At 47.2% G+C, this 27,425-nt stretch overlaps 1 protein-coding gene across 22 annotated transcripts in view; it reads right to left on the bottom strand.

Moving 5' to 3' along the window:
* Positions 1–155: 155 nt before the first annotated feature.
* ENTPD1 (ectonucleoside triphosphate diphosphohydrolase 1) overlaps positions 156–27,425 on the bottom strand; it is a 38,555-nt gene continuing 11,285 nt past the window's right edge. For 5 of the 22 annotated variants that reach the window (XM_030030085.2, XM_030030070.2, XM_041127223.1 and 2 more), the window contains 9 exons: positions 13,883–14,016; positions 13,366–13,483; positions 11,967–12,117; positions 10,954–11,113; positions 10,101–10,337; positions 9,300–9,560; positions 8,104–8,223; positions 7,767–7,904; positions 5,083–7,611 (listed from right to left, as the gene is read on the bottom strand). In XM_030030085.2, coding sequence (XP_029885945.1) covers positions 7,405–7,611; positions 7,767–7,904; positions 8,104–8,223; positions 9,300–9,560; positions 10,101–10,337; positions 10,954–11,113; positions 11,967–12,117; positions 13,366–13,483; positions 13,883–13,996 — 1,506 coding nt within the window. In that variant the 5' untranslated portion in view covers positions 13,997–14,016 and the 3' untranslated portion in view covers positions 5,083–7,404. The other 17 variants (XM_041127224.1, XM_041127218.1, XM_041127221.1 and 14 more) reach the window with 15 other exon arrangements.

The following is a 27,425-nucleotide window of genomic DNA, read 5'->3' on the forward strand; positions in this document are numbered from 1 at the left end:
CAGCCTTATCCTGTGGGGCTAAAACTTCAGCAGCTTAGCGGCTCTGACAGAGATCTTTATTAGGACATCCCTGACACAGAGCCCAAACGTGAGCACAAACAGCCGAAAGATTTACCGTCACGGCTGGACATGCCAGGAGAAAGGCTCCCTTTGGTAACATGAGCTTGCCATGCTGCTTCGCCCAGGCCACACTAGAAAGGAGCTCCTCCTGCCATCAGCAATAGGCTTCTCAGGGTACTTGGTGCCATGCTAAACATCTGCCTTCCCTTCAACCTCGAGGTGGATCCACACTGCGTGGCACTAGCCCCTATGACAAGGGTTGCTGTAGCTGTCTCTTCCCCCAGCAAAGCATCCTCTACCAGTGCTGCCCAGCACCACTACTTTCCTGCCTGTCCTCCAAATCCGCTTGGGCCACTGACCGCCTTTCTGCCTCAATTTCCCAGTGGTAAAACCAGGGAGCCCCTGTTTATAGCCTCTAACGCAAACAGGGCAGGCTGGTGCACAAAGCACGTGGCTTGCCTGCTCCTGGCTTGGCTTACTCAGACTTTCTCAATTCCAACTTTGTTCTGTCCCAGCCCCACCCTAGCGGTCCTTTCTCTCCTTGTCCCTGTGCCTTCTTGGTCTTCTGCCCCATCTGCACAGTGTCCTCCTCTCAATTATGGCCCCTTTAAAAAAAAACAAATGTAAAAGTCCCAGTTTTGAACAAATATCTTTTGAAGACACGAACAGAAAAAGAAAGAATATTATACATATGTAAAGATAGCAGTAACGATATTAATACATTCTCTCAGTTAAGCTCCATCCCACCACATGCCCACTTGTCAGTCAGTCTCAGAGCAACACACATTCGGGAGTGGGAAAGGCACGGCACCCATCTTTAGCCAGCTAACAAGAAAAGATGCTGGAGGTGCCAGCTTCTCCCAGCACTTGTAGGAAACCAAGGAAAAGTAGATGACGCTGTGGCAGGGCATGGCGAGCATGGGTACGGTAGGACAGCTCTTATCTCTACTGCAAGCCGTGTCTGGTGGTATTTTGTAGAGCTGGGACCCACGCAGTGGTGGGAAATGCCCTTGCCTCCTTCACATGGCCACTCCCAGGGCTGCTGGGTTCCCGTGGAGCTGCTGTCTCCCCAGCTTTCAGCAACCAAGGCAATGCAAAAGAGGTGGGCAGGTTTCCAGCGCTAGCCAGTGGTACTTGGCAGCCAGAGAGCGCTAGGCAGGGCTATAGTAAAATAGCACAAACCCCATGTTTGGTCTGTCTCCTCCCTCCTCTTTCCCTTCCCAGGCTGTTTTCAGCAGCCTGCCACAGCAGTGGCAGGGTTGGAGCTGCAGTGCTGCCAAGGGACGCATGAGAAAAGAGCTCGCTTTCCTATGGAGACAAGGCAACACTGATGTGAGAAACAAGGAAAGGCAGACCGTTAGATCCTAAAAAGGAGCCATGAGCAAAATCTGGGGTAGGCGGAGAGCGCATCTCACACTACTAAGTCTGGAGATTTAGTCAGTGTTATCCATAGCATAGGGATGGAGACAGCCTGTTATTAGGCAGCAGGTTTAAATCAAAGAAAAGGAAATAGTTCTGCACACCAGCCACAATGAAAATACCTCGTCAAAGCTGAAAGTTAAATGAATGCAAAAGAGGGTAGGATGAATTCATAGGGAACTGGGGCATCCACAGCTATTAATTATGCAGATCCAGAAGCAATCGCTTGATCACAAATTTCCTATGCCCCTGACCACTAGAAGGGAAGGAACATGCCTTTTCCCTAAATGTGCATCTGAATCCTCGCACACCATGCAGCTGGAGATGAGTGCCAATGTGCTGCCTGTCTGATCTGACCTAGCGTGGCTCTTACTACATTCTAGGAAAACAACACGCTAATGAAGCTTTAAGCCAATAATAAGTTTGGACATGTTAAAAAACACTGATGAAAGCAGAAACAAAGACATTAGCTCTTAGAAACAGTGCAGGAAGTAAACAAAGACTTAATTTGGAAAATGTGGCTAATACATCTGGGATGGATCATCCACTCCCCCCCCCCAGATGTTCAAAGATGGAGAGACCTTGAGGCAGTGGGAGAAAGAGGGCGAGCAGGAGCGCACTGTGCCACGGTGGCGAGAGCGAGAGGAATGTGAATGCTAGCCCTGTTATCACCCCCCCATCACTGCATGGCTGAGGGTCACAGGCAATGAGGAGCTGATCCCTCCAGAGCCGCCTGTAGAAAGACTCCACCTGGTGTGTTTGTTTTAATTCTGGCCATATTGTTACCAGGGGAAAATTGGAAAATTTGAGGAAAGTTCAAGCCAAGAGCCATAAGAATGAGCAAACTGGGGAGAGTGTGCACTGAAAGAAAAATGAACCGTGACAAGCATGTTTGCCTTGGCGGAGCTACAGCTGTGGCTGCACGCAGAGGCATGCAGCCACATGGCCCTGCAAATGAGGGGCACAGGCCCCCCATCCTTCACCTGTTTTGGAGGGGAGTTCCAGCATGATGCCAGTGGTGCTGCCTGGGGGAGGGAGAGGGAAAGCGAGGACGGAGGAAAAATGAGGACAGAGGACTGCAGCCATTCAGTGCGCAGCAGGGGAGAACAAGCTGCTTTGGGGAGGTCAGGGTGAAGCTAAAGCAAGGAAAGATGGGGTTTGGGCACTAGCAACCTTCCCAGGAGTGAGGTCATCTGTATGAGGTGCCCAAAGCCTGGGAAGGACCACAGTGCCTTTCCTTACCAGGAGGGGATGCTGCCCGTCCACCAGGAACTCCAGATCCTACCCAGAACAGCAGGGAACTGGCAAGAGAGGAAAACCCATCTTGGGACTTTTCCATGTTTAGTGCCAGAAGCTCCATTCCACCATTGGTGAGTTCCCATCTTCTGGAAAACAGCACAAAAACTTTTCTGGCATCAGTTCAGAAGTCTTTATTGTGATAAGGATACAGAGATTTGTGCGTGCATGAAAACAAAGATCCATTTCATCACTGCTGAGCCGCAAAAAGAAAGCGCATGGCCCAGGTGGCAGGGACTGTTGTCCTCAGCATGTCCCCCCTAGCCCCTCCTGAACAGGCTATTGAGCCCCGTGACCCAGCCGGCAGCCCCGCAGAGCCTGCACGTCCTCCCTGGCACAGAGCACGGGAAGAAGGGACGGACGAGGAGGGGGCATGCATCCAGCTGAGAGCTGCTCTCGGAGAAGCTGGGGAGCCCCGGCCAGCACCGACATTGCAAATCAGCCTCTCGCCGCAGAGGTGATGGCCCCACTTCCGAGAGCTTTGTTCCAAACGGAGGCTCTGCTGTGCTTTGCTGTAGAGCCAGAGAAATCAGCTGTAGCCCATGCACAGAGGAGAAGCTGGCTGTGTCGGGGAGGAGAGTGAAGGGTACTTTTAGAGCCTGTGGTGGGGACCGGTTGTTTTCTGCAAGAGGTGAACGTGCTGCAGGCACCCAGGCTTTCTCTTCTGACCCCCAAAAACCTCAGCCTCACTGATAGTTTTGCCTCAGACCTGACACTTCAGTGAACACGAGAGAGGTCATGGAAGTCATCAGTCCCAGAGAGACCAGACTGCTCCTGCAGCCTGCAAAGCTATCAAATCCCCCTGGCAAGGAACCTTCCCAAAAATGGACTACTCAACATTTGAACCCAAATCAGAGACACTCATCCCACCTTGCTGCAGCACGTTTCAGGGCTTCCTGTGGCAAAACGGGAGAGGCGAAGGTCTGGAGTCTCGGCAGCTCAGCAGAGCTGATCAGTGAATAAATGTTTGCAAGACGAGAACATGTGGTGTTAAAAGATGTTTTAACCCAGAAGAGCAAAACTGTACAGGAGCCAGTGGCTGGAAATTAAAGCCAGAAGCTATCAAATTAGAAATAAGGCACAGATAATTATCAGTGAGGCAGATCAACTGCATTAACAAGAAAAGTGATACCATATTATTACTGGCATATTTGGAAATTCCTCCCACTATCGTTAATGGTCTTCAGGTACACATTGGGTGGCTCTGGAGCACACATTTGAGCTGAATACAGCTGGGTCAGATACAGCACAGAAGCAAAGAAATGAATGCTCATTAAACTTTGACTCTTTGACCAAGGATTTTGAGTAGCATCCATGGATAAAGTCCTGCAATAGCAGGAGAAATGGGGAGAAAAAATCATATGCTTCTCTGGGAAGGTTCAAGTACAGCCAGTGATATGTGCAAGGGTCTCACCCTGACAGGATGCCTTCAGTCAACCAACGCCTGGAGCCTCAGCCTGTTCAAGTGATTTTTTAAATGGCATGCCTGCTGTCACCTTAGAAATTCTAGTTCTGGAGAGATTGACTCATAAACGTGGTCTAAAAGTCATAAGGTTTAAAAAGAATGTAACATATTTTGTATTTATCTTTAGTTTGTGGCCTTTAGGTTGCACTCAAGTCACATTAACAGCTTTAAAAAACCCAAAGCCCAAACGAAAAAACAAGAGAAGGAAGGGAGGAGGGTGTTGTCGCGAAATTAGTGGTTTGGACCACACCACCACAGGAGTAAGCAAAGATGCCAGCTGATCCAGATTCCGGAATCAAGCGCTAACACTATTAATACTATGGGACTTGCAATAAAGATACAAAACATTGCTAAAGCTCTTCTCCCAGGTTCTGTATTTGACCTTTTTCTTTGGCATAAACCCTTAGCAGGGACCAGAAGAGCAGACTGGCACAGGCTTTCTCTCCACACCAGCTTCCACGTGGAGTTTCTGCATCAAGTTCTGAAATGTCCCAACCGATCTGCCAGTTCCAGCATCACGGACACAACTAAGCAGCTGCCAGATCCCTGAGGAGATCTCAGGAGAGGAATTACCATTCTGCAGATTTCCACACTGTTCATGTGGAGGAAGGATGCACCAGCTCACGTGAGGAGCTTCTCCATGGTACCTGCTCTGCTACGAAGACTCCATATGCAAGGAAGGTGGCACAGGATGGGGTGTGTTGCAAGCAGGGCTGGCTGGGGAGCTGAAGGAGCTCTGATCACACGCTACTCCTGCATGCCTTCCAGCTGTGACCAAAAACTAGTTAGTCTCTCATCTACCTACTTATCTTTGCTGAAAACAACAGAAGGAAGACTCCGTCTCTAGATGAATTCCAACATTTCAATGTATTTGCAGATAAAACAAAAAATGGAGAATGGACAAACAGTGCAGGGAAGTGTCATTGAGGGTTGATCTGGATCACTTGCTTGCGGGAATATTCTTTGAATAGTACATGTTTCAGTGGAGCCACGTGGAAGGCAAAGCAGCTCATGTTAAGAGACAGCAATGTACGGTGTGAGACAGCAGCTGTTCTGGACTGCAATGACTGGAAAAAAAGGCCAAGTGGCAATAGTCCAACCGGACAAAACAGCCCCAAAACTCTCTTAAGTCAGCAGACCTGGCCCTGAGATATATGAATGGGGAACAGAGAATATAGATCAAAACCAGAGGGTTTTACTTTTACATACACTATTAATGACTCTACTACCACTCGCTGCTGAAAACTTTGGTGTCCAAATTTCAGAAAGATGTAAAAATTTTCAAAGAAGTGGAGTCAAGAGCTACCAGTGAGGTCAGCACAGAGCACTTTACAGATTGAAGATCAATCTATTTAATGATACAACGACGACTTGCAAGCACCAACAAGAAAAAAGGGATTTTGATAGCAGAGACTTACTCAGTCTTTTTGAAACGGGCGGAACAAGATCCAGCAGAAGCTGAAGCCAGCTAATTCAGAGCAAAAATAAGACACAGATTTTTGGAAGAACAATGAACTGCCCAAAGATCTTGCCACAAGACAGGGTAGATTTTTCCTTTACCTTTAGGTCCTTCAATATGTTACGGCTCCTACTTCCAATCATGAAGTAGAAATAACTGGGGGATATTTTCCAGCCTGCACTATGCATTTGGGCAGGCTGGAAGAGCATGAAAACCCCGAGCTCTGTGTCTGTGCTTGCCTAAAAGAGAAGGCTTTATTGGGGTTGCACAACCTGATCCCCTCCACACCTACAGCTTTGCTCGGGGAAACAGGTGAAGTGTGTGTTTGCCAGGCCTTTCTCTCCACAATATCTGCTTTCTTTTGGCCTCCAGCACTTACAGGTCATTAGGAGAAGAGATTTCTGAGATTTCGTGGGAGGTAGACAGGCACCAGTGGTTTCCAAGTGTTTTTATAAAAATGGATTTCTGACTTACCTCTCTTTCTTTTTTTGGACCAAGGCATGGAAAACAGAAGAAAGTGATTCATAAACTTGATTAGTGGCATCATCCTAGTTGTGTGCTAGAAGACGGGCTGCAGTGTGTGTGCTCACAAGCCCTGGGTCTTATGGTCATGGGATAAGCCTAAGCCATGAGGGAAAGAAAGGCAAATTTTCACTTATTTTGCTGGTGGAAAGAGTGGTTCAATCTGTACATGCTCATGCTGGTTAACTGCTGCCAGCTGTCTATTTATAAAGGAACATGACCTAATAAACATTTAAACATTTTCCCTAGATCAGAAGCTGCTGTACGATCAGCACAGTGACACTGGATTGCTTTAGTGGGTGTATACCTGTAGGCACGCTGATCACAGCAGAGTCCCTGTAGGCATAAGCACTCAATACTGGTCAGGGATCCTTGGCCAGTATGAACTGTTCCTACAAAAATCAGCGATGCCTGGCTGCGAACTCGTGTCTTGATGTACCCTAGGGACATGGGAATGGCTCAGTGTTAACGGTGAGCCAGCTTTGGTCCAGCAACAACATCAGGAAGACGTGGGAAAGAGGCTTCTTGCCACCTGCAAAAGGAGCAGACAGCCACCAGAGCCCAGCTAAGGGCAGATGACCACCAGCACACTCAGTTTCTTCATCCTCATCCCTTCGTTTCCCAGAGTGGCATTTGGGAGCCTGCCCAGCCTTCGGGAGCCAGCCGGGTGCAGATGGCCGTACCCAGCTGTAGGGCTGCAAGGGCTCAGGGTGCGGGGAGGCGAGCGGAGGTGTGCTGGTGCGGGAAGGGCTGTCGGGAACAGCTTCAGTGGAGGAGGAGCAGGATCACCCCATGTGTGATCACTCCCAAGAGCTCAGTGGGATGTGTGACCCTGAGATTACCCTTGCAGGAGCACCAGCTCCCAAAGATTGCTGCCACTTTTCTCTTTATAATGCTGTGCACAAGGCAAAAACCAACAAGCAGCAAAGTTTCATTGAATGAAAGTACGACCCATTCAAGGAGGGGACACCTGCTTGTCTGTCCTTGGCAGAGAGAGAGGTGGCGAGCCTGATGTCCCAACGTCTGTCAGTGCAAGTGTGAGTCAGAAGAAATAAATGCCCTTGTTGTGCAGTCAGTAACTTCAGTGAGAGGCGAGAGGGGCTCTTCAGTACAGCCTGCTCTGCCAGGGTCTCCTAGCCCTGAGCAGTCAGGGTGACATGGCCCCTGTCCCCCAAGGCTCTTCCTAAACAATCCCCTTCTGCAGGCACTTGGGCTTGTGGAAGAGAAGCCAGGCAAACAGGAGCATGGACACCAGCACGAGGGAGCACAGCACCATCAGCCCCACATAGCTGCCATGGGAAAGAGGGGGCACAGCAGGCTCCTCCGCAGGGATCATGTTGGTCAGGTTCAGCATGTAGCCCAGGGTCCAGCCCGCATCACTGCTGCCAATCTGAAATGGGAGAGGAGGAGAATCAGCGCTGGGGGGTGCAGGGGCTGCTTGCAGCATTGCCAGGGCAGTAGCACACCTGGGGAAAGAGCGTCTGCCTGTGCAGCAGAGGTTGCACTTAGCTGCTGGGGTAGAGCCCTCCCCACCATGAAACGCACCTTTCCGAGGAAGTGGATCCTTTGCCAGTTCTTTTCAGTGAATTCATAGCCATTTTCCAGGAGGGACAGGATGTAGGCTCCTGAGAAGCAATATTCGCTCAGGTACTTTTCTTTTATTTGGCGATATGCTGTCTTCACCTAGAGAAAGAGGGAGTCACCAGGCTGTTAAACACAGCTTCCCGCTGGTCCAGCTTGTGCCTGAGCATCCACTGCAGGAGCTGGGAGGATCTTCCCTGTTTTGCCTTGGAAGTTACCCCCAACCATTTATCCTACAGAAAAAATATCAGCAGCTCTTGTCATCCAGCAGCCCCAGCCCACTGCCACAAGCACTGCTCACCTCATGCCAAGGCCGGGCGCAGAAGCTCTCAATGGTGCTGGCAACTTTGTCCAGGGCAACGGGGCTTTGTTCACTGGTCAGGTTCAAAAAGTTCATCACAAAGTAGAAAGCAGAAAAAGCCTGAAGGAGAAAGAATATTTTAACCTGACTGGGCCTCAGCATGAGCAGGACAACAGAAATTCCACAAAAGAAAATAGTTTTATTTACAGATAGAGAAATATAAGAAGCAACATCACACACAAAAAAAGTAGGTATATTTTCCAAGAGCAATGTCATTTTGAGACACGCCTCTCAGAGCTGATGAGAGCTAAGGACCCCAAAAGGAAGGTGGAGATAGGAACTTCACTGATCACAGTATCCTGAAGAACTTCAGTAAATCTCTCTCCTCTACGCACTGGTGCCGGAGTGGCACACAGTAAACGCTGCTTGCCATCACAGCCTTGATCCCATTTTGGCAACTGAACGAGGTAAGTGTGCAGCCAAAATTGCCACAAACAGCGTAGGTGGTGGTCTGAAAGGACTGTACGCAGCCCCAGCACAGAATCCAAAGTCCAGAAAACCCATCTCTGACCATGGCCAATAGCTGATAGGTAGGGGGCAGTTTATGAACAGGGCAAGGGAGTATTAACAGTTCCCCCAGAAAGCCTCACAGCCACTGGTCTTGCAGCTCTAGGACTGACGTTCAGGGTGGTGTCACACATGATGTGCATTCAGAGCGTGCGCTGTCTCCTCATCACATATGGGAGGCAGACAGGTGAGCTGACTGACTGGTTTCAGTAGCGCTCACGCACTTCTGGATGAATTTCAGATCTGGTACCACCGCTGACCTCAGGAGACAAGGTCTGCAGGAGCAGCGTATCATGCACGGCCTGCAGCAGGCTCTCCTGCCTCTGCTGCTGGCCATCAGGAAAGACTGCTTGAAAAATGAATCAGTAAATGGAGCACCCCAAGGAGATGCCTACAGGATATGGGTTATGGGAACAGTGCAGTGCTGGTAGGCCAGTATTTACTGGGGTAGCTCTTGCACATACTGTCCTCACAGCAAGGGCAGCACCACTTTTGTAGTTATATGTCCGAAAAGCCATCTTGTAAATGATTTCCTGCCCCAGCCATGGAGAATACACTCCAGCATTACTCTGAGTTTCTGCTTTTCTGATATTCTGGGTTATAGAGAGTTGAAGAATGTGAAGACTTACCCCAAAATCCCCTTGTAACGGAGGTAGGTATATCCCATTGAAGGAGCAACTGGAGTAAGGACAATTGGTTTTGTTAAAGAGTTTCAGGATATTTCTTCGGCACTTTTGATAATCCCCCTCTCCCTGTATGGACAGCTGGCTGAAAGGGAATTGCTTTTCCTTGGCTGACGTACAAGGGTTTTTGAAGAGATCACTTATATTTATAGTCCTCTGATACCCCTGGTGAAAGCACGGATCAGAGAGGCTGCTGTTCTCCACGGTCTGCAAGTAAAATCAACCCAAGCTGTTACACTTCACTTTAGAGTAACACCCTGGGAAAGAGCCACAAGGAAGGGTAGCCACAAGGCACTTGTCACAATACATCACACCAAGATACACACATTGGGTCAAAGTGATGAGGATGGTTTAAGGCATTGGCTGTGATTTGGGAGATGTGGGTACTGCCACAGCCTCCCTGTAGGATCCTGGGCAAATTACTTTCAGCCACATTTTGTGAAGCTGCTGTTGATTTGGGATTCTCAGAGGTGGTAAAACATCATCTCCCCCAAATACTTCAGATAAGCACAGTACTCCTGCTATCCCATGCCCAAGAATGAAGGCACCTCAAATTGGTAGTACTTTTGAAAATGTTGACTGTCATCTCTCTGGGCATCTACCCAGTCTTTATGGAGGACAATGACATTTCCCAAACGCAGACTAAGGGATGAGACATTTAGCTGGGACACAGCAAATTTTACAGCAACCGGTATGTCAAAGCTGGGAGGGTCCAGGATCTCCACCAGCAATTACAGATGTACTTGCCTGTAGGTCCCTGGCCAGTTTCTGTTGCAGAGCCTGGTCCTTCCCATAGCAGAGAAAGCTGTGCGTGTACACTAGGTAATCCTTGCCATAGAGACGGAAGTAGAGCAGGTTCTCTGGGGACTCAGAAGAGAATTCATTTGGTACAAAGGTAATCTGTGTTGAGGCTCCTCCGAGGTCTAGTGCTCCTGATGTCTCACTTATGGATCTCAGGGAATGTAGAAGTTTTGTCCAGCCAGACTTTAAAAAAAAAAAAATACAAACCTCAGGGTAAAACAGATAAAAAAAAAAAAAAGAGGAAGACCTATGAGGAGAGAAGCAGAAGCACAGAACACAGGAAAGGCAGGAAGACCTGGAGGGGGGCATGGTATGAGAGCTGGAACAAGACACAAGAAAGATGCAGGCTTGGAAAAGCAGAAGCTGGATCATGTGTGAGTGTTTGCCGGAAGAACTAAGAATATGAAATCTAATACAACTGTTATGAGAAAAAACAGTCAACTTAGTGTTTCAGCTCCCAGATGATTTATAAGCTCAATAGTAAAGAACCATTGTCAAACTTTGCAGGCACAGAAATATTTTAGATCAGGAAGTGAGGAGGATGCTGTACCCAAGCGAAGTTATCAAAAATGCTGGTGTTTTATTTCAATGCTTTAAGGCTGACTACAGTGGTACATCCTGACACTTATTGGTATCAGGATGTACTCACAGTAATTGCTGAGGCAAGACGTGCAGCTTCCCCATCTCTGGTAAATGGCTTACAAGGGAAGATAGTGCCTGCTACACCCTCCTGCAAGGCATGATTTACAAAGTGCTGCAAGCCAATGATTCAAATATGGACTTGCCATTGATACAGTACCTGCTTGAAATTGCCCAGCAGGTAGTTAATGGTGATCCATCCATAGGCTCCTTCTTCCTGACCACTGATGATTCTGGCACCCTGGAAGTTGAAGGGAGCTGAGCGTAGTGTCTTCTCTACTGAGGACAAGACTTTGTCAGCTGCACTTTTATTCTCCAAGCTGGATGAATGGAAGAAAGGATGGAGTGACTCCCGCTGACAGCCCTCTGCAGCCTACGGGCTTTCTTCTGAGTAGGCAGGCTGCAACTCCCCACCAAGCGTTGATTATAACAGAACAGGTATTCATATGGGTACATCCAGCTCTAACTGGCCACGTCCCTCTCTATCATACCTTGACAGCACAGCTGCCACTAGCTGTGACACTTACAGACCCCACAGCTGAGAGTGGTACCCAGAGCAGAGACCAGAGCTCTCTTGTTCTCCTGGAGCATGTGCCCTGGTAGGGATTGCACCGTGGAGATTCCTATCACTCTTTGCTATCACCGTTACAGAAGAAATCCATGCCCTCTGGTATCCCCAGGGAGATTTCCCAGGCAATACATAAGATCAGCTCCCTCTCCCAGCCAGGCAAGCGGTCTGGGGCACCCCCGTGAAAATCACGAATTGTGAAGTTACCTTAGCTCTGATGGTCTCAGGCTTAGTCAAAGCATGTGGAGAGTGCCAACATGGTTGGCATAAAAAATCCTGGGTCAGGCCTAATACCAAGACTGTGGGGGTTGTCTAGGCATCCCCTGAGCATCAGCTTGCGCACTGCTACCCTCCTGGTATCTCTGTGCTGCATGTGGGTGCTGGAGATGATGGAAGGTTGGAGTGAGTGGAAAAGGACCTGCTGGGCAAGCAGGGGAAGAGCCCAGGGAGACTCGGGGTTCAGAGAGGCCAGCGGCAGAAGAGGGTATCTAGGCAAAGTGTGAGCTGGCAACATTTACAAGGACTTTGCCCAAGAGGCCCCCACTGAGCATCCGTGGCGGTCCCAGGCACAGTGCTGCAGGAGAAGGGGAGAAGCCCTGCAATACCTGAGAAGCCGCATGCCAGCAGTTGCTCCGAGGTAGACGGGTGTCTCTTGGTGCTGCTTTGAGGGAATCACCCCTTCTGCTTGTCGTAGGCACTGTGCCAGAGAGGGACCTGCCTCCTCCGTGGCATGGGAGTAACCTGAGATCCCGGGGCCTGCAAGAAATAAGGACATTTCATTGCTCAAACTCCAAGCATAACCGCAGAGTGCTGTCATGAGCAGTCGTGTTAAACCATATCACTATCACGGGCAGCAACATCAGATTCAACCACCCCATTTCTAAGGAGTTTTAGAAATTCTACAGCACCAACTAAGCCCGATGCACCCAGAGACAGCCACAGCACCCAGCATCTGCCACCCGGTCTCCGCGAAGCAGGCTATGAACTAGCGATAGGGCTGCAGTGAGACAGATCATTTCCTTAGTATGTCCTGGACATCTGCAGGCTCATCTCTGCTTCTGCCTGGGCGTACCCTGGATCTACACACGAAAATCCCTGACCCTTCACTACACTGGGTCCTCTGGGAGAAGATGCTGTCATTTGTTTGTGTATTGTATGCTCATACTACAGCACTAAGTGTTTTGCAGCTATCCGTTTTCATGCTGACCCAAAGAAAAATTCATTGTGCCTCCCTGCCGTGTGTCCCCTGGTGAATGGACTGCCCCAGGACCAGTGCCTGCAGGGGCAGCAGTGAAGCCCACTCTGCATTTGCTCTAGGCTGCCATACGCTCAGCGTGATGCTCGTGGCGTGGCATGCTGCGGTGCTGAGCAGCTATCGCAGCAGCTCGATAACAGTGTGGCTCTCCCCTACGCTGCAGACAGGCCTGAAAAGACCCCAGGCAGGCTCTGACAACACCGCTCCTCCCCCAGAGTGCAGCGATCCATGATGGTCTACTCTGTTCCTTGTCACGTGCATCCTTGGGCTTCATTTATGCCTTCCTAAACCATACAGTATCTACGCAGCGATAGAATAAAAAAATAAACCGTGACGTGCATAAGTTGAGCAACCTTGGCCTGTAAGCCCAGTGCCGAGCTTGCACAGAAGCCTTGAAAAAGAGCAAACCATGCCCTCCCCTCTTGCTGCCTAATGTTCATCGGCACTTCAGCAAGGGTGCATGCAGACGTTTTATTTATTTAAGTACATTCTTTGGTGTAGTTCTTTCCAAAAAAGCACTTACTTCCAAGTATCCTAAAAACAAAGGAAAAAGGGGATCCAGCTTTCCTCCCTGGAAGGTCAGGCACGTACAGGTCCCCGTGGGAAGCGGTGGGATATACATTAGCTCACAGATGTAACACTGTTTTCACTACTGGCCTCTTCCTCCAGGTTTCTCCTCCCCCACCCTTTGGTTGTATTATCTCTTCTTCATCCCGTGCCCCTTCCACAGCTCCCTTTTCTCCTCTTACCTTCGACTTTACACACCTCCACCTGCTGCACCACTCCAGTGTCGTTCTCCTTCTCTGCTGGCCACTCGTACACATACAGGTTAGTGTGGGATGACCCCGCATCCAGCACGATCCCATACTGTGGGCAAAACAGAGCCATCACTGCACCCGAGGCACCGAACCAGACACAGCATGCGCTGGTCTCCACACACAGGGGGATCAGAAATGAGCAGCCTATCTGGCAGCTGTGGGAACATGCTGTGTCTTTACTCTTCTCAGCAGAGCTTCAGTGCAAAATTTCCATCAAAGGATACAAGAGCAGAGAAGCAGAAAAATTGGGACTGATTACTTAGGAGATGATCCCATGTGAAGCCATATCTGTTTTTACTGTGAAGATGTAAAATGAGATGTTGAGGTGCATGGACCCAGAAAGAGAGGTTAGCCAGACCCAGCAAAGCAGCAACATGTCCTGGAGCATTATGCACACCTAACCCCCCAGCTTGGTTTGTTTTCCTGTAAGAGTCCCAGCTTGTAATACCTTAATATTCTTCGGAAGTGGCTTGTTTTGGGTCACTGCTACAGCAATTAAAGCAATTACAGCCAAAGTAGAGAGGAATCCCAGGATGAGTAGAATCTTTCTTGTCCAGGACATCTTTGGTTTGGTACCTGTGACTAGAGCAGAAAAAGCACATTAGTATCCCAGTAGCCCATCTTACCTCCTACCCCAAAGGTCTTCAGGCACGTTCCTGCAGTCCCTCTCCACTACGAAGCATCTGCCTTTGCCCATCCGCGCTCCATGTCCTTGTGCGGGATTTCTCAGAGGCAGAGCTGAGCCCTGGTGTCCTGCAGATCTGCTCTCATGGACCGTGCCATATCTCCATGGGCTGCCCTGTTCCATGTGGTGATGAAGGAGGACTTCAAGATGCAGCTTATGGTTAGCCTGTCCTTGAGATACCTGCAAGTGACTGAGCAACCATATAGCAAAAGCATCCGTATGGGGCAAACACCAACTTCTTCTATAGCTCTGCATTTGGCTTAATAATCCCCGAGAAGCTGAAAGAACAGACTGCTAATATATAAATAGCGTAACCTTGTGGAACCCAAGGCTTTAACCCCTGCGACATTTTGTCCTAGTATACTTGTGCTTCATTGTTTTTTTACAATGATTATAATAATTTACATCATCATCATCACCAGTAATGCATTTGGGAAGTCTAACACTAACATTTCAGTATGTGGCAGTCAGTTCAAGCAATGCTGTCCTGCATCTTGGCAACAATATACGGAAAATATGATCTGCACTCCACAGGGTATTTAAGAAATCTATGAAGATTTTTGATGCCACTTCTCACAAGACCAGTAAGTTATGAATAGCCTGTATTTGCAGAATTGGCGTAATATGGTTAAAAAAATCACACTTTGCAAAACTTGTACCAGTCTGATTCCTTAAGTGTTACTGATATATTTGGTATGACCTATCTAACTCATTAAGATTTTGGGGGCTTAAAATACATGGTTAGCAGTAGAATTCTGTATAAAAAGCTACTTACGGCTGATGGAAATCATTCACAACCAATATGTCATTTGAGCTTTCAGAACCAATGTACATATACCTGCATTTGTTAGTAGCTAGCATGATACTGTCTTTTATATTTTTCTGCTTTGGATTCTCCTTCATATATCCCATGGTGGAAATCTCACTTCACAACTTAGGCTCAGCCAGTTTTGGTGTTTTTTAATAAAATACCATCTTACAACACAAAGTTCTAGAAAGGGTATCAGAAAAAGTATTTTCCAGATTTATAATCTAGCTGTAAATTCAATGCTTACAACTAAAAAATAGTTTCAGCACTCTAGGGGACATACCTGCTCCCCCTACGACATGAAATCCATTTCTACCCACACTGATGCTCCATACTCAAAAGCGCTGATTGTCTGACTGCTCACACGGGTACTAATTTCTCTTCTCCTTGTATACAGATACTCCAGGAGATGTTTAGAAGTACATTACAGGTCCTCCAGGGTGACAATACCTCTGTGCAGGCAACCACATCAACTATCTTCACGCTCCAAGAAAGTAAGGTGACTGAACCTGCTCTGCATCTGCATGCCAGAACTGGAGTTCCAGAGGTCATTCTCCAACCCTCAGGTGATACTGGTTCAATGCTCCAAATCCATCCTGGCACCCCACGTTGTACATGCAAATATGAAAAGCATTCAAGTTCTGAACAGGGTCATCTTTTAACCACTGTTCTGGTCCCAGGCATCAGAACTATACAAAGTGTTACCCAGCCTTACAAATGACCCCAAGTCCTAGAGTTATTTTCAGCAGTTAGCCTAAGTGAAAAGAAGCAACATACCTCTGGAAATCTCTAACTGTAGACAAATAACATCTTCCCACCTACCTAGAGAAAATGGAACCTAAAAGTGCCAAGAGAACTTGTTCTGAAGATCTCGCAGGCAGGTCCATTGGAAACCTAATGCTGACCTGGAGCTCTGTGCTCCCTCTCATCATGCTCATGTGTAAATCTGCTGAGGCTAACTGTGAAATTTGGAAGCTTGTTATGCTCGCATTTTGTGAGTGCCTGTTAGAGGCATAGCATGCTTGCCAATATCTCCAAGAATGCAGCTTAAAAAAATAGTTTAGTACACATACCAGACAGTAGGAGGTAAGAATGCATTTTATACAGCTTTACTTGAAAAGGCCCCAGAACTGATGGCTTGAAGTGATTAGAAACAACAGAGCATGACAGCTGGGAGACTTTTCTTCTTATTGGAGAGAGTAGTTGGCTCAGGTTATGATAGCACTGAGCATGTCTGTTGAACAAAAATTATTTTAACACTAGAAAAATTAATAAAACCAGATGCTATAATGTAAAATTAGCTGCACAGTACAGATATGAAGCTAGCATGCTTTAAAACTGAAACTGCTGCTGACAGTTGCACAGCACATCAACGTAATTATTGCCACCGTTACTCTGAGATCTTGCCCAGAGGCAGCCGCTAACGGCTTTGTTGGGTGTTTACTGTCATAGGAATGAAGGATGTGTGACTCCGCATCATTTCAAAGTTTTCAAACTTCCTGTTGTGATGCGTATGGTCTGTCTGCTTTGTCTTTTCAGCAGCCACACTCTGAAACTAGCAGCATTAGCAGCAAAGTGGGAACAATTTTTTCACTGTAATGGACCATCCCAATAAACAGCTGTAAAAATCTCTTGTCTGTAGGCAGAGGCATAATGATAATTGTCTGCATCCCACCTGCAACCTGAGATTAGTCATTTTTTTCCAAGGCACATTATTTCCTTAACCCTGAACATGACTTTTGCCTGAATTTTAGCTCAGTATCATAAGTGCTTTTCAGGACTCTGGGGATTGCAGATATGTGACTTCATTGCTGTATCCCATATCAGAGCATCCATCTGCATGAACTCTAATGCTACCAAGCAGCATTTTGTTGAAATGTTTCATACGAGAAAAGGTACAAAATGACAAGCATAATCCAGAAGGTAGCCTAACAAAGCAATAACCTAAATAGCACTCAAAGTGTATGGACTTGAGTACTCGATTATTAAAAAAAACCAAAACCAAACTACAACACTGTAAATCCAGATAAAGAATTCAATGTAATTAAAACAAAACTCACCTGCCATTTGCTCAGAAAGGTGAGGTATTTGAACAATTTCCCTTTTCTGCACACTTGATTACCTCCATCAGCTCTAGGCATAATTGCAGGTTCTGCAGTAGCTAAAGAATTAACTTATTCCCTAGACTCCTGCAGCTCCTTTGCACCCCACGACTCTGAATGCTGTGCAAACACTCCTCAGTCTCCACCAAGCAGAGCAGTACTTAACCCTGTAGCACCTCTGATTGCCAGGCCCCAGGACTTTTCTTCCACTAGCAGTTTTCCTCAGCTGAAGACCAAGCAGGCATGATCTTCTGTCTCTGTGCCCAGCCAGAACCCAAAGAGAGACAGATCTCTGCTCCTTCTTCCATACTGCCCACTGTAAGTGGTGATAAAAACATCACATAAGGCCATAAGTAGGCACAGAAATGACACTGCTTCTCTTCTTCTCCACCCCAAAGCTCAGAGCCACCTGGTGCTGGAGCCCTGCCCAGCTGTGCAGGTATTAAGCTCTCTCCAGATGTTTGAGCACAGCCCAGCTGCTCAGGCATCTCTGTTTCTAATTTTGGTCTCTGTTTTATTGTAGGGGCTACCACTGGTTCCATCCAGTGAGTGGTGCAGGTCCCAGAACATAAACAGATCTAATATCCTTTTTGTCTCCGAGTTAGCTGTCAACTGAGAATGAAGTTGGCAGCCATTCCAGCTAACAGCAGTTTTGCTGCAGAAATCCTGTTGCTCTTGGTGAATAACCCAGGAAGGACCACACCAGCATGGGAGGCAACTCTGTGTGAAGGCAAGGAAGCGGGATCATCCCCAGTGTCTTCCAGAGCCTCAAGACAAATAGGAAGCTGCTCCTCCAGCCGACATCGTACTGTCACAGGCAGCTCTGCGCGCCAGGAGATGTCACTCACAGCCGAGGCTGCCCACCTCCCAACTCCCTTCTCACCAAACAACACTTCACAACAAATGTTAAAAGGAATTAGGCAACCAGCTGCTTTTAGAGATGCAATAAGGATAGGCTAAGGCTGGCTTAAGGACTGAAATTAGGATTGTCAAACAGAAAAGGAGAGATGCTGTGCATAGTTCAAAGCCATGCTCAGTCCAGATAACCTCGCTATGACCCATCATCTCTAATAAATACAAATACTGTTGTAAACTGCCTTAGCACAACACCTAAAGTTGATGTTTGCTTTTTCCTTCAGATGCTCACGCTCAGCCTGTTACAGAAGGGATCACAAGAGGCTGTTCTGCAAGGCCATCACTCTTCCACTGCACGAGTGCCACGCTGACAGAGACGGTTCCCACCGTCACCTTTATGTTCTCAGCACACCTCTGTATGGTCAGAAACATTCTCATTTTTGGCCTTAATTTATTTATTGCCACTCTATTCCCTCTGTCTCAAAACTTCTGCAACTCTCAATCCTCCTGGAATTTATTCTCTTAACCAACTTATAAACAATGATCCTTTCTGGATTTTTGTCTTTCCGGCCTCCTCCATTTACCTGACCAGTCCAGCAGCCCTTCTCTGCATACAGAATAATCTGCTTTTATTTTTCTTCAGCATTCCGACCAGACCTGCAATGAGACTAGCCTTGCACAGTAACGTACCCATTACACCAGGAGATGATACAGTCCTGGCCTAAATGAAGTGAGGTGGGGACCTGTACTACCTCAGACACATGATCATCTACCATCACGGCCAGCGCTAAGTCAACCCAGCACCTCTCCTACACAATCCCAGCAAACCCACGTTTGATCACATTTAATTAAATTAGCCCTGCTACATGCTGCAAGCAAAGGGAGTTCCAACACACATTGCCTGCTGCCCACAAGGCTTTGAGTGACGACAGAGAATAAGATGTCGTCTTGCAAATCCTGCCCATCAGCTGGCAGCTACCTCTGCTGCTGATCACCCACGTTGCTGCTGCAGTCTGTTGGGAGTCTCTCCAATAACTGGTTTCCTAAGCACACGTCCAGTCTTTGGGGGAGAGCTGCTGGATGCTCATGCAATCATGTAGCCCAACAAATGGGAATATAGCCTGTGGAGCTGCAGAACCCAAACACATCAGAGAGACTCAGCGCAGTGCTGAGAAGCCACTGAATTATGACCCATCACAAAGGGACACAGGCATACTTGAAGACTGAGAAATCTGGAACAGTACAGATTGAAAATGAGTCAGATGCCACCATATTTTTAAAGCAAGGAGCAACAACCTGCCTGCCTGCCTGCCAGCTGGAAGAGCACAGAAGCCCATGACTGAAGGGTGCCTGAATCCCTTGGTAGTCTGAACGCGTCCAGCGCCTGTGACCAGCTCTGTGCACAGGGTGGGCAGCTTGGGCAGAAGGAGCATCTGTCAGGGCAGCTGCTTGCAGACAAACATCATCCAGGACAGCAGTGAGCCCAGTAGACAAGGGCTCTGGCAGTCTGTGCACATTTACAAACTGCAGGAATTCATGGCTATGAAGTTCTGCTGGCAGTGATGGCAGGGAAAGGGGATGGGAGCAGTCAGTGCTGCTGTTCTCAAGGTGGATGGGGGGATGCACATTATCCTTCTGCTGAGGGAAAATGAGATTTTAGTAGTCATGAAGTTTACCAGGCTGAATTGCACACTTGAAGTTGCTGAACTTGCATCAGGGTTTGAGGCACACTACCTAAAAGGCACACCTGTCTTCAACTCACCTCAACGAAACATCTGAGCCCATAAACACTCAGAAGAGCCACACTGCTTCATTTATCACACTTTTCTGAAATTTTCTCTGTCCCCATCTGACTTCTCACTCATTCTTCATTTGCCTTTTGCGTTCAAACATGCTCTTGTCCAAGTTATCTAGGAAGATTTTGCTGCAAAGTAATGTAAACCACCTGTTTCAGGCGAACATACTGGAAAAGTCTTTTCTTAGGCTGGCGAGAGGCTCAGGTTTGTCTTAGAATATACACACAAGCACATATACAGTAAGTGAATTGCTTTGGTTTAAAAGGTTTTATTTCAAAATATCAGGGAAAGACGCTGAACATGTTGAAATTAGAATTGAAGCTCCAGATCAGGATTTTACATCACTTTTTACAGCTGTTACATGGAACAGTGTGGGAGGCTCTGCTCCAAGTTTTAATTATTCATATGGCAAACATCGTGGCCTCAATACTGGTGTGATCTCTGGCCCTCCTTGTGGTGCTATATACAATTATAAATACACATTTACTGGTTTATTTTTTTCCAGATTAAACACTTACAAGCACTGAAGTACAAACACTGAAATGTCAGCAAAACTGATAAACCAAACAATGTAATATAGTTTTTTTGGATGTCTTTTGGAGGCATTTGATATTTTGCAATTGCACAGCCCTGCATGTCTCAAACCCCAGCAGACTCCTATAGATCCAGACTAAGCAGCGAGGCAGAGCGCTTGAGCTAGTCTGTGCCACGTGCACGCACGTGCGCGCACACACACACGTGTGTGTTAGTGAGCTGGAAGATGGAGTAAAGAGTGTGCCTATACGTGTTATAATACCAAATTGGGAGCAAAAGCACGCTGACAGATAGGACTGGAATTCAAAATGAATTTGATAAATAGAGGAGAGCCTGGTGAAAACATCCAACTCAGTTGAGTAAGGACAAGACACACCCAAAGACAGCTTGGTGAGCAGTTGGTTAAGTCACACTTCTAGAGAAAACATTCTTGCAGCTATAGCAGTTTGCAGGAATACTTCCCTCCATCTAAAGCTGGTAAAGCCTCCTATGAAGTTCTATGCCCAATTTTGGACACTGCTTTTCAGGGAAGTTGTAGACCACTTGGAGAAACTCCAGAAGAGAACAGGAAGAAGGATCAGAAGTCTAAAAACTTGACCTATGAGGAAAGATTGGAGGAATTGGGTTGTTTAGTTTAGAAAGAGAAGAGCAAGGGAGACACGTTAGCTGTCTTCAAACAAACGAAGACTCTATCTGCCAGTGCTTTGTAGCCGATTCTGCCTCAGGGCAGGGGTGGCTCCTGGACTTTCTCCCAGCTCTGTTTCTTCTGTTCAGAAGGCAGGGAGTCAGCAAAAAGAGGGTGATGCACTCATAAGCCATGCTGTTAACAAAGACCTAAGCAATGTGTATGCTCTCCTTGTGCGATACAGATGCATTTGAATAAATCTGTTCCCTCCTTCCCCCAACAAAGCTCCATGTTGCATCAGACATAGTTCAGTCATGGCAACCATCCCGCTATATGCTATCCATATGTACAACATCGCTTGAGGTGGGAGCACCTCATCCTTTTGCTGCTTTTAGAGTTGTGACTGGGATATGACCCTGCGAAATTGCACAAGACACATTGGAGGAGCCCTGTTTTCCTGGAAAAAAGAAAAGCACATGGCAATCCTGAAGAGCTGGCAGGTGCTAGAGGCTGCAAAAGCCAAGCAGCAGCAGCAAGAGACGGACACAAAGGAGCAGGCAGCACACAGGCTCATTCTCTCCCTTCTGCAGCCGCCCATGCAGCCGGTGGCGGCACGGAGGGGCTTTGTGCTCGGGGCAGTCCCATGGCCCTGTGGCACAGGTTTACCGCTGGAGGGGTGATGTCCGTGGGGTTCCAGGCCGCAGTACCTGCGACCCAGGCTGCCCCACCAACAAATCCCCCATTCACCTTGTGCACAAGGTGGATTCCCCTGTCAGAGACCTTCCCACGGCTCCCAGCAGCGCTGGGTGCGCTGCTCAGCCTCCCCAGCTGCTCTGCAAGACACTCACACCACCTCCCATCCCCACACCACAGCCCCTCTCCCTGTTATTATACACCATCCCCACCAAAGCTTTCCCGATGCCTGCTCATTAAATAGTCCCTCTATGGGAAGATACTCTTCTGATTTGCATCGCAGCAGTCAGAGATACTCAATACTCTCAAATACAACCAACAAGTGGCAGGATACCCCTGACACAATGACCTTTAGGCAGTTAATTTTCACATTTATATGATGTTTACTGGGCTTCTAAGCCTGTACCCTATTTGTACTAATTTCTTTAGGATTCACACATCAAAGAGGTTTTCAAATCAGAAGAAACAACTGTTATCAGTTACATCAGCCTCCTACCAGGCAACTTCTGGTATTAATTTGCTACCAGCCCAAAGCTATATTTTAACTGGAGAAGATTTATTGCCATAACCCACAAAGCTGAAAGTTTCATCAGAAGATATCCAGTGAGTTAAAGACGGCTTCCCCAACTCCCCAGCTTATCACCCAAGTTATTGCTTGAATATACTTGGCTATCAAATGATGTAAAGACATTTGTTTTTCTTTTGGGGGAAAAAAGAAGCTGCAAGCACTGACACCTTTTCAGTTTTGTTATTATTGATAGTTCTAATATGCTGACTTGCAAAGGGCCAATGGTGCTGCTAGGCTTCCTTTTCTCCTTAAATTCTTCTTTGCTCTTCTTAAATCTCTGGCCATAATTTTTTCCTTATGCTTCTTTTGACTATCTTCTACACTTTCCAACTTTATATTTGCATTAATTGCAGCTTCCTTTTTTCTCCCTAAATATGCATCTTTTAGGGATGTTATTATTTTTCAAATTAACATAACTTTCAACTGTTGTATTAAGGCTTTTGGGGAATAGAATAAGAAGTGAATAGGCTGCTTCCAATTAGCATTCCTATTCGGCTATTTTAAATACTCCATTGATTCAGCTCAAGTATTTTTAAATTTGGGAAATCACTTCTTTTAAGAGCTACTACACATTATTTGTTGACACAAATAAGCATGCATTACTTGTATAATAATTTGCATCTCTCATAGCAATGTTTCTCTATGGAGATTGGGACCAAAATACATTTCCCTTGTGCTGGAAGTAATGCATTGCAAATTATGAGATGGTCACCCTTGGTTTTGAGGAATTACCCTGTCATTCACTAAAATCCACCATCATATCAGCTTTCCTCATCCCTAAATAGACAGTCATGCCCTTCTCTGTCTCTGGCATCCTGGCTGGTAACAAGCACTAACCTTCACCTGCTTTGGTCGCTTGTTCCTAGTTCAGCCCCAGGCAGCTATTGTGTACAACTATTTAATTATTGTCATTGCTGTTAAAGACAGCAGGGCCGCTGCTTTAATAAGAAGGTTGGTGATGTGTGAGTTACATCACCAACCCAGCACAGCCCACACTTCCCTGTGCCCCGTCAGCCACCTGCACCGGGGGATGTACAATTTGTCATGGCAAAAGAGAGGAAATAGCCCCCAGAACAACTGTTCACCCCTTCAACACCCATGTTGGGTCAGCAAGTTCAGAAACTTCCTGGAAAATACAAAGTCCTGAGCTCTGTAAATACTGCTACTCCCAACAAGAGGTTCTGGCAAAGGGAACAACCGCAGAGAAAACAAATCCAAACCCCCCGCCACCCACAGTGTGCTCTGTACCCGGCACTTTCGGTGGTGTCAGGATACACCCTTCCAGTAGGCACCGCTTTCCCTGTATGCCCTCTCCACTGATAACCTCTCCTGCCTCAAAGGGGCTGGGGCCACCGAGCCCCTCACCACATCTCGAGGACGTTTTTCTCTGAATTGCAGATTCCTGGGATCGCCTTGTGCGTTAAGCAACACTACTGCTTCCAGGGGCTTACTTCCCCAGCTTCCAAAAAACAACACGGCTGCCCAAAGTGCCACATGTGAGCAAACAGAGCAGCCGCCCATGCTGCTGCAGCCAGCGGGAACGCAAGCTTCCCGAGTATTTCTGCACAGCAAAGCAACCAGCTTCTCTCCTGAAGTTTCATTTCCCATTCAGGAGCGAAAACCATTGGAGACCAACCGCAGAAGCGCAAACACCGTTCCAGGCTGGTGCAGCATCAGCAGAGCCGCTGGCGAAGCCCCTGGATGATGAGGCCATGTACGCAGAGGGACAGATTCTGCCCATTCCTTGGCAGCCCCACGTGTGAGTGCATACACGGGAGACCCCTGTGGTGCTCATCGGTGCATGGGATATTGCCCACACCTGGATTGTGCCACCCCTTGCAACTGTGATTTCTAGCAGAGGTGCTTGCTCTTTTAGAGGAGCATATCTTAGGCCTGCAAGATACCCAGTGAGTTTTTCCTCCCTCAACATGCATAGTACCCATTTGCAGCAGACAAAACTGTAGGTACCTTCCCTTTGCAACTAATTCTAGCAGATGAAGCAAACGGCCCCTTGCTATCCAGGCAGGGAAGCAGTGCCACTGCCTCCGTCCAGTAAGCCAAGGTTAAGACTGTATGCATAAAAAAAGATAGCTCTCTAGTTAAACACTTCCAGAGTTGCCCCCATACCTCCAGCTGTCAGCACTGGTATCTCCATTCCTCATTGCAGAGCACAGGACAGGGAACAGCTGGGATAGTTTCTGTCTCCTGCTGAGGAGTGCATCCTCTCTCTAGGCTTTGTGGAAAAATATACTGATTTCTCAGAGGTCAGCTTTAATAACTAGGATTCCCACAAACCATGAGGAGAATTCAGGTCATGATATTTGGCATGAATATTGTGCTCTGTTCCTCATGCTGCTACAATTTCCATTTCAAATAGCAGGAAACAAATTGCCCTGTGGTATTTTTCAGGACAGCCAATGGGAAGAACACAGGACCAAAGCCTGCTGCAGGGCACAGGCCTCGAAAAAGTGGCCGAGTGTAAGAAGAAATACTTCTTAGAGGTTGCAAAGGTAATGAAAAGTAAAAGTTAAATATGAATCTAAATTTTCATGGTCAGAAGAGCACCTAGCAAGGGCTGGAGCCTCATGCAGACATGGAACAAAACAGCAAAGGGGTTTTGCTGGATGAATGGGCTGGCACAGGATGTTATTAATCTCCAAAGTTCAGATTACTTATTACCAGGACATACAGTGAATCCTGGGGAGAATTAGGCTCAGGAAAGGAAACCCATTTATAATCAAACTGTAGTTTGGCCTTCAATCTCTATGTCTTTATTACTCACGCCCCCCCCCCCCCCCCAAAGTCCTTGTCTCAAATAGTTCAAAATACAAACATGAAATATTTTGGATAAGGCAGCATGGGTACACAGTGGTAAGAAGGACAAGGGACTGTCACAGCAACCCATCCTTCCGACAAGTGCTCAAGCTGCCCTGTCTGTGCACGTTACACGCAAGGGGCTGCTGCGGAGGTGTTAAACCACCATCACCTCTGGGGGACTGAGCAGCCCTGAGGCATCTGCAAAGACTACACCCAGGACTGGGCCCAGCAAACAGAAATTACAGCTCTGACTTCTCACCGCATCTCCCCCAGAGGAGTAAGAGCACAAGCCACCCTCCATTCCCAGCAAGGAGGTACAAGCAGGGAAGTCCCAAGCTCTTCTGTAACACTTGCCTCCAGCTTCTTGCTCTATCCTGTAGCCTGTGTGTCCAAAGATGCTTACTGGGACAGAGAAATCAACACTCTGCACCGTCAAAAGCCAACAAAACAGAGGTTGCTTCAGCTGAAGAAGTGACAAGCTTGTGACACAGCCAGTCCAGCAAAGGGGACAGATTTGTAGCATGGAAAAGAGCTGCTAGCTGGCTCTGTTAAGATGAGCACAGCCCCTCAGCAGCAGGAATGGCCGGCAAACCTGAGCCCATGCAAAAAGCAGCTAGAGGTCTGCCGCTTCCCCGCTGCCACTGTGCTCCCCAGCCCCTCTGAGCACTGTTCTCCCTCTGGCTACGGGAGGTCCCAACCTCAAGCCAGAGCCCACCTTCCAGCCACAGGATCCCCAGCCCAGCTGCAACACTTGCAGCAAGTTCACATGAGCACAGGCTTCTTTCCTCATGTCTCCTGCAAGAGCCGGGGCATTGAAAAGGGTATTTATTAACAGTGCTGGGACAAAGGAGGAAGAAAGAAAACAAATCCATTTATAAAATCAGCTAAAGAGAAAACTTGTGACTCTTAATGGTCTCCTTTGTAATTCCTTAAGTGTGGTCTCAAGCTGCCCTGGCATCACTTCTTGTGATGCTGAATCAGCAGAACAGCCCGACTTGTGCAGTAAATAGCCCGATAAGGGCAGAATAGTCCCGAAGAAGAAAGTGCTAGCTTATGCTGCATCTGGATTTTTCTTGGCTTCTGCTAGGATTTGGGAAGACTGATAGTGGCCAACTTTCTCACCACTAAATACCAAGCAGTGACTCACATTAGCATCTACCTCTGCAATCCAGGACATATGCTTTCCTGTGGGACAAGGTAGAAACCAGGATAAACAGAAAACTCATGCGAGAGCTGTCTCAAACAATACGAGTCAGTGCTAGCTGAGCTCTCAGATAGGACTATACCAGTCCTGAATACTTTGCCAGACTTTTTCTTTTGATAACATTTCTCAAGGGGGAACAGAGAACAAAAATAACAAAACACTGTTCTGTTTAACAGTTACCCATAGCAGAGAAAAGCTGAGCTAAAGTTTCCAACAATTATCAGTACAAAAATCCTAAAATAGACATGTAATGTACCGTTTTTTAATTTAAAACTGGCTAGGCTAGGAGTTCTATCATGTGGATTAAAAGCCACACAAGAGCACAAGGCAACGTATCAAGATGACAAGACACGTTAGAACAGCAGCGTTAAAATGCTCACTGTAGCACTGATACGGATGAAGGAACAAAGGCCTCAAGCAGAAGTGGCAAACTGCACTGTAATTCATTGGGAGGAACTACACATTCTGGGAGGATAGATAAATAATCTCCAAGGTATCTATGGAAACCGCCATCCTACGCAGGAAACAATAAAACTTGGAAAAAGACAAACATGGGAAAAATAACTAAAACTTCAGATACTCATAAGGACAATAACGCTAACTGAAAGCAGGATTTGATCCCAAAGAGATGGGGGCTTAAAGAGATGTGAATTATGGAAATGAGGGCTAGCAGGCTGAAGGACAAATAGGAGCTATATGGTAACTCTGCAAAGAGAAATCTGTGAGGCTGTCTCCTCAGAGCAGATGTGGGAGCCCTAGCTTTAAAATCCATTTATAAACTGGCTGGGCTTCCACACCGCTCTTGTTCAGCTGACTCTCAGCAGTAGGTCTCCTCCTGGGCCGTGACCTGCTCACCCTCTACACAGACACAAGGGAAGTCGACTTACTTTGGGTGGGAACGGTGAAGGCAAAAGGCTGGTGACAGTAGTTTCAGCTTTGCACTTCCCATCACTGAAAGCATGTGACAATCTTCCTTGCCCTCCTGTTTTGTTTTGTCCACTATTTTTGCCCAATCATTTTCAGCCCTTAGAGCCTCTCACAGCTCAGTTTGGACCTGATTACATTTTTGTAGCACTGATCACACCAAAACAAAAACCTCTTAAACTCTGCTGAGTTTACCAATTATAAACAACGGTTTCACATCTTTTTCTCATTTAAAAATGGAGTAGTTTTTAACATAGCTATGATATAGGAAATTAAAGTAGCAACAGTGCAAGACCTTATGGAACAGGAAGATGACACGTGTTTCAAAAAATGGTTTCAGTCGCACACATTTCCTCACCCACGCTCACTCCCCCAGTACT

This window comes from Aquila chrysaetos, chromosome 11 (genome assembly GCF_900496995.4).
Source record: "Aquila chrysaetos chrysaetos chromosome 11, bAquChr1.4, whole genome shotgun sequence".
NCBI lineage: Eukaryota > Metazoa > Chordata > Aves > Accipitriformes > Accipitridae > Aquila > Aquila chrysaetos.